This window comes from Carcharhinus amblyrhynchos, chromosome 7 (assembly GCF_965287045.1).
Source record: "Carcharhinus amblyrhynchos chromosome 7, sCarAmb.v2.hapA, whole genome shotgun sequence".
Lineage (NCBI taxonomy): Eukaryota > Metazoa > Chordata > Chondrichthyes > Carcharhiniformes > Carcharhinidae > Carcharhinus > Carcharhinus amblyrhynchos.
The window spans coordinates 58102176-58115076 of NC_137330.1; the positions used below are offsets into that span (position 1 = coordinate 58102176).

Here is a 12901-nt window from a genome sequence, read left to right on the forward strand (position 1 = left end):
TTGGGGGTGTAATTGTTTGGCATTGACACCATTTTGTAAAACTTCTGCCTAACAGTATGTTGCAAATGGCTCTATTTGTCCCTCATTGGAAAAAACAAGTTTTCCCATTAGGAATATTGCAGAATTTCTGTAATAAATATGACAGAACATAAAGACAATCATGAATGAGGTGCCTCCAGCACCAACATCTTTTTCAAAATAACCTTTTTAAAGCACAAAAGACACAAATCTATGGCATTAATATCAAGTTGTTACCTTACACAATCTCATATATACGGATTTGTAATAATTTGAAATGTTACTGTACACTCCTTATTTGGGCATCACCACACATCGTCACACCTGGAACTACAAGCTCCTACCACTAGATGGAACTTCATATGCTCAGGACATTGCAGATCTCCCAATGCACATCCTCAGCATCACTAATGAACTTTGATAAAAATGTCCTGATTTTCCCAGGACAAAATCATGGGAGAACTATTAGCAGTTTGAATAAAGAAGAAAAAAAAACTTATCCTAAATTTCCACTTATCCATGAGATTGGGCCAAATGGCCTCTTTCTGTAATGAAGGGGTTCTATGATTAGGTTAGATGGTTTAGTCATGGTAAATGTGTGGGGCTATGGAGATTGGGGGTGGCGGGTGAAGAGGGTGTGGAGGGCCTCTGTAAGACACTCTGTCAGAGACTTGGTGCAGACTCGATGGCCCAAATGGCCTCCTTCTGCACTGTACAGTTCTATGATTAGGCAATGACAATATAAATCTGTGGATTTATACTGTGGATCTAGATTTTTTAAAAAGACTCAAAGTCTAGGTGTGGTGAAATTGTGAGGAATAGTCACTTAATGTATTTGTGGCATAAGGTTATTCTTCCTTTTAATTCTGGTGCGACTCCAGTAGCAATATGTAAGTACATGTATATCAGCCCATTATCTCATTCAGTCAACATGCATTCCATCTACAAAATAGCACTGCTTTATTAATGCCATGGTGCTATTGTCCAAATTATTGCTGTTTGTGCAGGTACAAAATGAAAACAGAAAATTCTTCCAATTTAGCAACTGCTATTGTTTGTTACAACTTACTTTTTACAGTACAAAGAAACTGAATTTGGAAATAATGCCAGAACAATCTTTAGAACCCAAAACACAGTCCTGTATGGATCAGGACCTCTTTATCAAATATACTTGTGAGAGGTGCTCTAACATTCCTAATGTAGGTAGGAGAGAGTATTAAAATGTTCAGATACTTTTGGCTATGAATTGTGGTGAGAGGGAGAGAGAAAAACTGGTTTCTGAAAATTTACATGAGGAAAATTTTTTTTGACATTTCTTAATCTGTACGTCCCATGGACATGGTTATTTTCTTCATCAATGCTGGGGATATTCAGGATGTTCAAATACCCTCCCAAAATCCGTATATATACTTTTAAATTGGACCACTTCCTCTTTCAAAAGAATGATTGTGAGGCCAGTTATTAGAAAACTGAAACGATGAAGGATCTAATCAGCTCAGCAAATTCAACCAGTGAAAACTGATTAGTTGGATGTATGTTTCTCAAAATTCATTGGAATATTGCAGTGTATAGTAGTGAAGTTATTGATACAGCAATGAAACATTGTGGAACAAGATACTTTTCCCCCTTTTCATGCACTCTATTTGTCTGGCTAAATTAATATTAGTTTATTATTATGAAGTACTGATATAAAAAAAATTTAAGTAGTTTTTTTTACTTTGGCAAGCTGAAACACAAACAAGTTCAGAATGAAGTCCTGCTTGTCTGTCAAAGAAGAGGAAAAAGGGTTTTGAAATATCCCACCTTTAACTTACTCCATATTCTCCATGTACTAAACAGAAGGCATTGTTTCCCTGACATAGTGCTGATCTGCATCGGTCCCTTGATTAGTAATTTTGCCCTGCTGTATTTTCATGTGATAAAAATTACACAGAAAGGACAGGGTTCATTAAAAAAAAAATGAGCCTGCTTCCTTCCATAACAACTTGCACTGAAATCTAAAAAACAAGCCAAATTATAAGTCTGACAGAAAATAAACCAAACCTCTGACAGAAGGAAGGTTGGGGCTTTGATTCCCTCATATTATTTCAAGATTATGCTTTATAAAAGGCTGACAGTAATTTTTACAGGGAAATAAAAGTATAATCATACAAAACAAAGATAAAATGAAGATTGGCCGTTGGAAAGTATTTTAAAATCATTTTCATATATTTATAAATAGTACGTCACTATACACACAATATTAGCATTGGTTAGTAACAGATGGAACTCTCTGGGGAGTGATAAAACTGAGTGAGTTATATTCCCTAATGTGATAAGTGCATTTATTTTCCATAAAATTAGTCTGCTTGTCTTAGATATTTATTTCAATGTTGTATTGTTTTCATAGCTCAGGCTCAGAACAGTTTTGTATTAGGAGTAAGTTAAGCACAGAAATGAAGGAAAACAAAAACTGGCATTTACGTAATGTCCCTAACTATCTCAAGATATCCCAGAGTGCTGTACCAACAATGAAGTACTTGAGTATTGCTTTAAGCGGAAACAGGGTCCCAGATGGAATATTCTAATGTTGAAGCTTGTTGAATTCGAAGCTAGTTGTGATAAGCATTATGCTGTAGACTTGATTATTTCATCATATTGCTAGTGCTTCATTGATACTGACCTGAAAATATGCCTTAATCTTTATTTGGGGACAATGTTCCCAACTGCACGAATGTGTGATTGTCAATTCACATGCCTACAATTCATTCATGGCCTGGGTGAAAGTAATAAACCATCAATGGTTTTTTTTAATGCTTTGGTCACATGCTCACCAAGAAATCATTTGCATAGGATTCCTTTTACAGGAGAGGAGCCAGTTCCATAATGAAATGGTGATGCCATAACTTTGTGAAACTTATTGTGTCCTCATACTGTATTTTAAATATAAGCTCTCAAGAGGGCCAGCAGGCAAAGTTGTTTAATGGAAACCTGAATGGCCTTGACATTCTATGTATGTTGTACATATTCTAACAAAGCAAATTAAATGAATTGATGGTGAATCATTATAGTTACATGAAATGTGTCTGTTTGATGCTTTCCAGTGTTTGTTCCATTTTAACCCCATGCAGTTGAATTAGTGAAATAATCCTTCTGAAGTTTTTTTTAGATTTGCTTTCACATCTCAGTGATTTATACAGAACACAGTGCAATAGAAGTGGTGATATAAAAGAATGAAAACATAAAACTTGTTCCTAACTGGATGTAAATAATGCAAAGGTGCTCATGCATTTACAGGTTAACACACACAGGTTTCATAATGTTAGTTAAGAGTATGTGCTATTAATATTTTTGGTTTCTTTCATTCCAAGCTTCCTCTTCAACTTTGTTTCTATGCTACTGATGCAGTCTAACCAGACTCCTTTTAAGTCTTCATCAAAACAAACCCAAATCAAATAAATTCAGAGGACAGCAAAGGGAGGGTTTTAGCCAAACCAGAGATTAAAGGATGCCATTATTTTAAGAATTGGGAAGAACTGAAACATCCAACTTAAGAGAAAATAACCTAATTTACACAATCAGAATCACATAGTCGGTTGTCAAGAGAAAAAAAAGTAATAACAAGAGTTAATCTACTACCAAAGGATCAAATCATAATTTATTATTTTACAAAGTACAGTTGCTTCCAGGAAAGTGGAAGGAAAATTCTAAACATGTTGTACAATTAATCACTGCTTCAGACAAAAAACTCTTCACTAGTCCTACACTATTTAAAGCATGTTGTGCACAAGATTGTAATACAGCTATAGAGCTGCATTCATTCCAAAGGAAGCATAAATATCACATTAAATATGTAGTCTAAACATTGAGATAGCTGACAAAGTAAAGGAATATTAAACAGTATACCTTAATCTCTTGACTGGTAAAAACTTCCACATCAACCAGACAGGCAAGCAGTGTAGAAAGCTCACAGTCCATGTTAAGGGCTGGCATCCTCCCACTCACCAAAACTGTACTGACTATAACTTCTTAGCTTTGTAAAGTGCACTTTACAAGCTAACAGACTAGGCAAGCTGCATCAAAAATTAAACCACAAAACTCTACTGCTAGGAGCTTTGTAGCTTAAAGCAAAAGTGCTGCTGCCTCTCAGCCAATAAGTGGCTGATTATTCCTCCGAGCTCTCACTCTGTCTACTGCAGCAGAGAGAGGACTGAACACCCTCTCTCGCTGATGACATCACTGCAAGACTGACATCAGCCAAATCTTTTTTTTAAGTCTTTTATCTTGAGGCTGTTCAGCGAAGCAAACTGAACATGATTATGTGCTAAACTTGAGTTAGGCCTATCCATCAAAACTGTGCTGTCTCCCACAATGCAGACTCTGATTCAGATCTACTGTAACACACCACTCAAATGTTTGCAACCACACAAAAGAACTGTTACAGCATTTCTCCTTTAATGTATGAAACAGATGACATTTATTTCAATATCAACTTTTGATATTTGGAACATTCTTCACCCTAAAATATGTAATTCTCATTGGCTGATTCCCAAAACATGAGAATGATTTCCTGTAAAATCACAGCCATTATAAAACTAATAAAAGCTCAGTTGCTATGAATTTCACTCTGGTAAACAGAAGCAGCTCTACCTGATTTCATTCTGTTATAATGACTATGCCAAGGAGAAAATTAATAAGTGTAAATTTGTAGCCAATGGACATTTTCTTTTGATGTTTTGATATTGCTTATTTTTATATGCAAGCTAAGAGACTGAGACTGTATTTCTTAAAAAAATATTTTGAAAAGCCTTTGCTTGTGTAGGCACTGCACCCAGCTTTCACAATGCACCAGGAACAAACATCATTTGCTCTCAGGCTAACTAGCCTTTGTGTTTCTGAAATGGGTGAACGCTTAGGCCAAGAGCATCCGCAGTTAAATGCTGATGTCTGAAAACAATCAACTCAAGCTATTTTGAACCTTTTTTTTCCAATCTCCCTTCCACCCTGATTTTCCATAATTAATCATCCAAGATACTAACACAAAGGACAACCTTTACCCCAACATACTTTCGCAAAAAATACACTATTTTATGATTCTTGTGGCACTCTTCAATGTTGATAATTTTACTGAACAATTCATTCTCCAACAAGGCTTTGGCATCTGATCATGATGCCTGACGTAAATCATTCAGCATGAGTGTACATTTTCTCTTTCATCTTTGGTGATTAAATGTGTGTGCCATGATGCAATGTGACAGAAATGACGGCAGCAAAAGATGAACATAAACCCTCTGCAGATTTGGATTTAATTGGGCTGCCACATTAGCAGCATCTCAAATACCTAGGCTATGCATTTCCTCAGGCTTTCTCCTGCTGTGCCACTGTCGTCAAGTTTGTGCTGTTATGGTGGTGGATGGTGGAGCAGCAGTGCCTTCAAGGAAATGCCTGGCCCGAGCTGTCACATGCTCATGTGCAACACAAAGCGACACATGCCAGTTTTCAGTGGCTCCTTTATTAAATAATAAAACTGACATTAGTTACAAGAATGTAATTCACCGTCTGACAGACATAATACCATTTTATTCTGACAAATGTTCCAACTAGATCTTAACAACATTCATAATATTAGAATTTCCCTAAAACACTTTACTGTAGGAAATCATGGCAACCAATTTATTCAAATAAAGTCTGGAATAAAAAGTTACTTTTAATAATGATGACTATGAACCAATGGATGGTCATAAAAAAAGACCATCTGGTTCATTTATGTCCTATAGGGAAGAAAATCTGCTATCCCTTCCTGGCCTGGTCCACATGACTCCAAACTACTATATCTATGTGGATGACTCTCAACTGCCTCTGAAACGGCCTCTGTTATATCAAATCAATATTGAAAAGATAAATGGCAATAGAATCGGTCAGTTCACCTGACATTGATAAAGTTCAGTCAACTCTGAAAAGTTCTCCACACTAACATCTGGGATTTCAGGGGAGCTTTCCCTCAAACTAGTCAGACAACAGTTCAACATAGTTGTCATACACATTGAGTCATACTTTACAGCCAAATGTCCCACACATCCTCACCACCATTCCTGGGCATATTCTATTCCACCATAACAGACCCACCAGCACAGTGATATACAGTCAGCAATGGGTGGGTCTTGTAGTCTTTTAACATTGATTTTGGATTCTTGAAGTCTCATGGCTTCAGATAAAATATGGACAAATAAATCTCCTGCTGATTACCACCTACCATCTTCCCTTGGCTAATGAATCCGTACTCCTCCATGTTGAGCGCCACTTGGAAAAGCACTGAGGTGGCAAGGACACAGAATGTACTCCAGGTGGGGGATTTAGAGATGGGAGTAGGAAGAGACCACATGTCCTGTTATACCTGCTCCACCATTCAATAAGATCAAGACAGATCATTGGCTACTCAACTCCACTTTGACGCCTTGTCCCCACATCCCCTGATTCACTGAAAGATCAAATATCTGTGCATCTTAATCTTAAATACTTTCAACAATGGAGCATCCAAAACCATCTGAAGTGGAAAATTCCAAACAATCACAACCCCTTGAGTGAAGAAATTTCTCCTTTTCCAAGTCCTAAATAATAATAAATAATCTAAGACTGTGCCCCCCATGATCTAGATTCCCCAGCCACAGGAAACAATCACTCAGGGCCTGCACTGTCAAGCTCCTTCAGAATTTTCTAAGTTTCAACGAGATCACCTTTTAGGCTTTTAAATTCTAGAGAATATAAACACAATTCATGCAGCCTCTCATTTTAGAGCAACCCTCGCAACCCATGCACCAATCTAGTGAACTTTTGCTTTACCAACTCCAATGCAAATATTATCCTTTCTTAACTATGGGGACCAAAACTGCACACAGTATTGAAGGTGTGGTCTCACCAAAAGGTCTATACAATTGCAATAGGATTTATTTATTTTTGTACTCCCATCTCCTTACAATAATGGCCAGTACACTACTTGCCTTCTTAATTACTTGCTGCAATTGCATGCAAGGGTTCTGTGGTTCCTGTGCAAATACACCCAAGTCGCTCTGAACATCAATATCAAAGAGTTTCATGCCTTTCAAAAAAAGTTGTCCTTTTCTGTTCTCATTACAAAAGTGAATAACCTCACCTACATTCTTTATTCTTTTATTCATTCAGGGTACATAGGCTTCTCTGGCTAGGCCAGCATTCATTACTCATCCCTAATTGCCCTTAAGAAGATGGTAGGTTAGCTTCCTTCTTGAACCACTGCAATCCATGTTGTGTAGGTACACCTACAGTGCTGTTAGGGAGAGAGTTCCAGGATTTTGACCCTGCAACAGTGAAGGAACAATGACATGTTTCCAGTGAGTGACTTAGATGGGAATTTCCAGGTGGTGGTGTTCCCAAGTATCAGTGCCTTGTCTTTCTAGATGAAGATATCATCTCCATATTGCAGAAGGAGGCCATTCAGACCATCAAGTCTGCATTGACTCTCTGACAGACTATCTTACCAAAGCCCTCACCCCTGTCCTATCCCAGTAAATCCACACATTTACTATGGCTAATCCATCAAACTTATACATCTTGTGACAGTAAGGCGCATTTTATTTTTACTATGACCAGCCCACCTAACCTGCACATCTTTGGACTGTGGGAGGAAACCAGAGCACCCAGAGGAAACCCACGCATATACTGGGAGAATTTAGAAATTCCACACAGTCACCCAAGGCTAGAGTTGAAGCCGGGTCCCTGGCACTGTGAGGCAGTAGTACTAACCACTGTGCCACCCTTCCTAGCTAGTTTATGCTCATATTCTATTTTACCCTTATAATCAATGTTTTGGTGACCCTTTGTTAGTTTGAAAAGCACTCCCAATTCTCAGACTTATCATTACTCTCTGTAACAGTATAAGCCTCTTCTTTTAATCTGCCACAATCCTTAACTTCCTTCGTAAGACAGAGATGAATCATCTTACTGAATTTATGTTTTAAATTGAATGTATTTTTATTGAACATTGTGAATTGCTTCTTTAACTGTTTCCTACTATTTATCCACAACATTATTTTTAGGCTATTTACTCAACTAGCCCTGGCCAGCTCATTTAATCTAGTAAATTGACCTTTTTTTAAGTTCTTGTTTATGATTGGAACATGTTGCTTTCACAATTAATATAGAATGCATCTGTACTATGATCATTATTTCCCTGTGGATCTTTTACTATGAGATTGCTCACTAATTCTACCGCATTGTACACTAAAATAACTTTCTCCCCTGTCGGTTCCATAATGTATAGCTCCAGGAAACTGTCACAAAAGCATTCTACAAACTAACCTTCCAGACCACTTCTACCTATTTGATGTGCTCAATCTAAATTAAGTTTAAAGTACCCCATAATTATTATATTGCCTTTGTCATAAGCTCCAATAATTTCTTTTGTAATGAGCTGTCCATTGGAATAACCACTATTAGGAGCTTATGAACTTCCCCCACTCGCATTTTCTATTGTTATTCCAAATTCCACCCATACTGATTCAACTTCCTGATCTCTGAGCTAAGATCCTTTTTCACTATTGTCCTTTTATCATGCACCATTGCAGGAGTCCATTCTTCCATTTCCATCCTACTTTTTAAAAAATGTTACTTCCTGAATTTGAATCATCTTGTAACCATGACTTTGTGATATCAATGTCCACCCATCACCAAGAGGCTTAGTGGCACCACTGATAACTGAGCTGGTTGAGTCCACATCTGCCAGGCTGGGTCTCTGATAGGTGATCAGTGAACTAACAAGGAGGAAAAGCCTGCTTCAACATTGTCATCAATACACCTGTTACAGATGCTTCTGTCCATGACAGTATTAGTGAGAGTGACCACTCTACAGTTCTTGTAGCAAGGCAATTTCATCTTCACACTGAGGACATGCTCCATTATGCTGTGTGGTTCCAACACCATGCTAAATGGAATAGACATTGAACAGACCAAGCTGCTCAAATCTGGGCATCCATGAAACAGTGTAGACCATCACCAGCACAGAATTATATTCAATCACAATCTGTCAGCTCATGGTCGAACATATTGCTCACTCTACCATTACCATCAAGCTAGGGCACTAATCCTGATTCAATAAGGAATGAAGGAGCGTGTGCCAAGAACAGCACTAGGCATGTCAAAAACTGAGGTGCTAATGTGGTAACTTACAACACAGAACTACCTATGTGCTAAGCAGCATGCAATAGTCTGAGATAAGCAATCACACAACCAATTAATCAGATGAAATGTTTGCAGTCCTGCCATATCTGGTCATGACTATGGTGGACAATTAAACAACTAACCAGAGGTGGTGGCTCCACAAATATCTGTATCCTAGTGCAAAAGAAGGTTGAAGCATTTGCCACAATCTTCAGTCAGATATGTTGAATGGATGATCCATCTCAGCTTTCTCTTTGAGATCTCCAACCTCATAGATGCCAGTCTTCAGCCAATTCAATTCACTCCATTTTATATCCAGAAATGGTTGGATACAGCAAAGATTATAGGCCCTGACAACATTTGGCTCTAGTACTGATGACCTGTATTCCAAAACTAGCCGCATCCCAAGTCAAGGTGTTCCAGTGAGTTACAACATTGGCATCTATCTGACATGGTGAAAAAAATGCCTTTGTCTTGTCTACGCAAAAAGCAGGAAAAATCCCATTCAACCAATTGCTGCCACATCAATCTATTTTCAACCATCAGTAAAGTGATGAAGCTGTCAATGGCAGTGCTATGAAGTGGCACCTACTCACCGACAACCTGCTAACCCAAACTCAGTTTAAGTTCTATCAGGAGCATTTGGCTCTGGACTCAATGCAGCCTTGGTCCAAATATGACAAAAGGGCTAACGTCCAGAGTTGAGGTGCGAGTGATCGCCCTTGACATCAAGGCAGTATTGACTCAGTGTGGATTGAACTAAATAGGAATCAGGTGGGATTCTCTGTAGTTGGAGTCATACCTAGCGCAAAAGAAAATGGGTGTGGTCATTGGACGCCAACCATCTCAGTTTCCAGACATCACTGTGGGAGTTTCTCAGGTTAATGTGCTGGTTCCAACCATCTTCAGATACTTCATCATTATCTTCCATCCATCGTAAGGTTAGGAAAGGCGTTGTTTTTGATAGTGATTAACAGTGTTCTGCTGCCCGGTGAAAATTGAGCACTGAAATCTTTTATATCCATGCATGGAGGAAAAATCGGAGGCCTCAATTTCAGATTTCATCTGAAAAATGCTGCAGAGAAATATCTGCAAACCTTATGTACTCACAGCTCTGAAGTAGGTTTAGACCTACCTCTCTTATTGTGGGTGAGCTTGCCCCCATTGAAGACAGGTGGAGAGAGTGTGAGCAGGAAGTATGTCAAGACAAATGATAAAGATGCCTGTCTTGTGTGGGAGTTGAGTGAAGCTGCATATGTGATAATGATGTAAATTGAAGAGATTTCTGCCCAGACAGAGACGTTAGGGCGTGAGTGATGTCTTTTAGTATGTGAGATCCCTGTGGACTGTCATCCTGCATATGAGTGAGGGGCTAATAAGAGTGTGAACTGAGAGGTGCCACTGACACCTCCTCCAAGTCGGGTTTGGGACCTTATCACCCACACTAGGCAGAGAAGGTACTGGCGGGCCTCAGGACCAGTCAGAAGATGACCCAGTGAGGTGTCATTAAACTGGCAGGCTGCAAGCCTCCTGCTTTTGGGGGTCATGCCATGGCTACAGAAATTGAAAGAACTGTCTGCAAGTGTAGTTTAAACATGTTGCCTGGAGCAAGGATCCGATATAGCCATGGCTGGGTAGATGAATCACAGGCACATTTCCAACTGATGCATATTTAGTGAGGCATGAGGCAAACACAGCCTCATTAATACAGTGAAAAAAACACAGCGAAAAAAGCACAGCATGGCAGTTAGCAGAGAAAAAGTCACTTTTCCCACCTACCACCACACTTAGTCCAATGGAAGGGAAAATCCCAATCATTGTCTTCTTCTGGTTTCCAATTTTAACTGTTCCAAGTAGGCAAGCTAGAAGCTTGTCAGAAGTCAGCAGAATCTTGCATTCTGCTGACTTCTGGCAAGTTTCTCGTGATATCAATCCAACCTGGCATTGAGAATCTGGGTGCTGAAGGAGGATGTTTAGGCTTCCATGGCCCAGAATTCCTGGCTATTGAGCCTTCTCCAACTCCCTTCCTATTGCATACCTGAATGTCAGGGTCAGTTTTTCCACTCCCCAACAGTGATCTCCTGCTGTCTTACATTCCTTTCTCGCCCACTGAGTAGTGACCATTTCCTCCAGGTTTGGAGAATGATTAGGCCTATCCAGATTAGGCTGGAGTTAGATTCCCCCCAGCCTTACTCTGCTAAGGTCAGGAGTGAATTGCTACATGGATGAGTCCTGCCCCTAGTTACAATAAGGCCTTAAATGTTGGCAAATCAAGTCTGTGCTTTCCCCTCACATGAAGCCCGTATGTGCCTATTTCCAAAGGGTACAATTGGCTAATGAAGCAGATAGTGAGGTCCGGTCAATGTTTTGCTTGTATCCTGCCCTGTTCTGCAGAGGGACAATTGGAGCATTTGCCATAACCAAAATTGGATAACTCAGCAAAAAAAGAAGTTTTGAACTTCCCGATGTGTATGACACCATTCAGTGCATTGTCACCTGCACCACCAGGGCAGCTAATCACAACAATTATATGTGATGTTTTCACAGTATCACAATAATTTAGAGGAGTGTTAGTGGCCTGCCTTTAATTATTTTAGTGCAGAAGCTGATCAGAGTAAGGAGAGGCTAAACATATGTTTTAAAAGGGCAGAATTTTACTCTTACAGAATCCAGCGATATAATCATTTGAGAACACAAGGACCTTTCTTCTCTCATATCTTATCTAAAGGAATAATTTCCAGTAAGTTTATAGTGCTGAGGGTCACAGAGTAAAGAACTCCAGAACATTGTTAGGACAGAAATGTCAAATCCATTTAAATATAAACTGGGTAGAAACAGATTCTTGGAAATTTTTTGACATAAGCCAATTGTTAGTAACCGTCTCTCTCCCTGACTCAGTACTGTTGTATTTATATAAGAAGAAACACCAGTTACAAGCAACATTTTTCAATCCTTACTGAGTGCAACATCAAGATTCCACTACATAAAATAAGATTTAATGGGAGTATTCGGACATGTGGTATTTATCATTATTGTGTGCTGTACTTAGAAAAGTAAACAGTTGAACAGTCATGCAGAAAATGCAGAATAGGCTTGGCTTCAAACCCAGCTTTGTGCATAACTGAGAAAGGAATGTGCAATTGGGATATTCAATTAAATTGTAAAGTTAGCAGAACTAAATACCACAAAAATCGACACTGTTTATACATTAACCTTATTCTGTACATTTCTGTATTTTAAATCTAGTCATTTTATTGAGCATTTATCAAGGTATCTATTTATAGATTGCACTCATTAAAACTCTATGGCCGGGATTTTCCAGACCCATTTTCAGTGGGCGCCAGGGTGGGCGGGACAGGAAAATATTTGGCAATCACAAAAGGCAATTGTCTGCTCCAACTATCAATGGCAGGCTGCGTTTCCTGCCGCATGTGTCAGGAACATAACATCAATGTATTAGCATCCCTTTAGAAGCCCTACTTGCCAGAATGAACCCTCCATGCTGGATCATGGGTGATTTTAACATGCTTCTTGACTGGATTAATCAAATTGGTATTAATATGGAGGTAGATCCATTCAAAAGTCCGATGGCTGCAGGGAAGAAGCTTTTTCTAGAGTCGGTTGGTATATCTTCTCAGACTTTTGTATCTTTTTCCAGATGGAAGGTGGTGGAAGACAAGTGTGTCCGGGGTGCATTGGATCCTTGACTATG

At 38.9% G+C, this 12901-nt stretch overlaps 1 protein-coding gene across 4 annotated transcripts in view; it reads right to left on the reverse strand.

The window, feature by feature from the left end:
• LOC145344976 (calcipressin-2-like) overlaps positions 1-12901 on the reverse strand; it is a 274038-nt gene that overhangs the window by 92417 nt on the left and 168720 nt on the right. The window contains exon 1 of one of the 4 annotated variants that reach the window (XM_080192393.1): positions 3904-4201. The exons of the other annotated variants lie outside the window; for them this stretch is intronic. Within the exon in view, the coding sequence (XP_080048519.1) occupies positions 3904-3990 (87 nt within the window). The 5' untranslated portion in view covers positions 3991-4201. Of the gene's footprint in view, positions 1-3903; positions 4202-12901 lie in introns of those variants that run through there. 4 annotated transcript variants of the gene reach the window in all.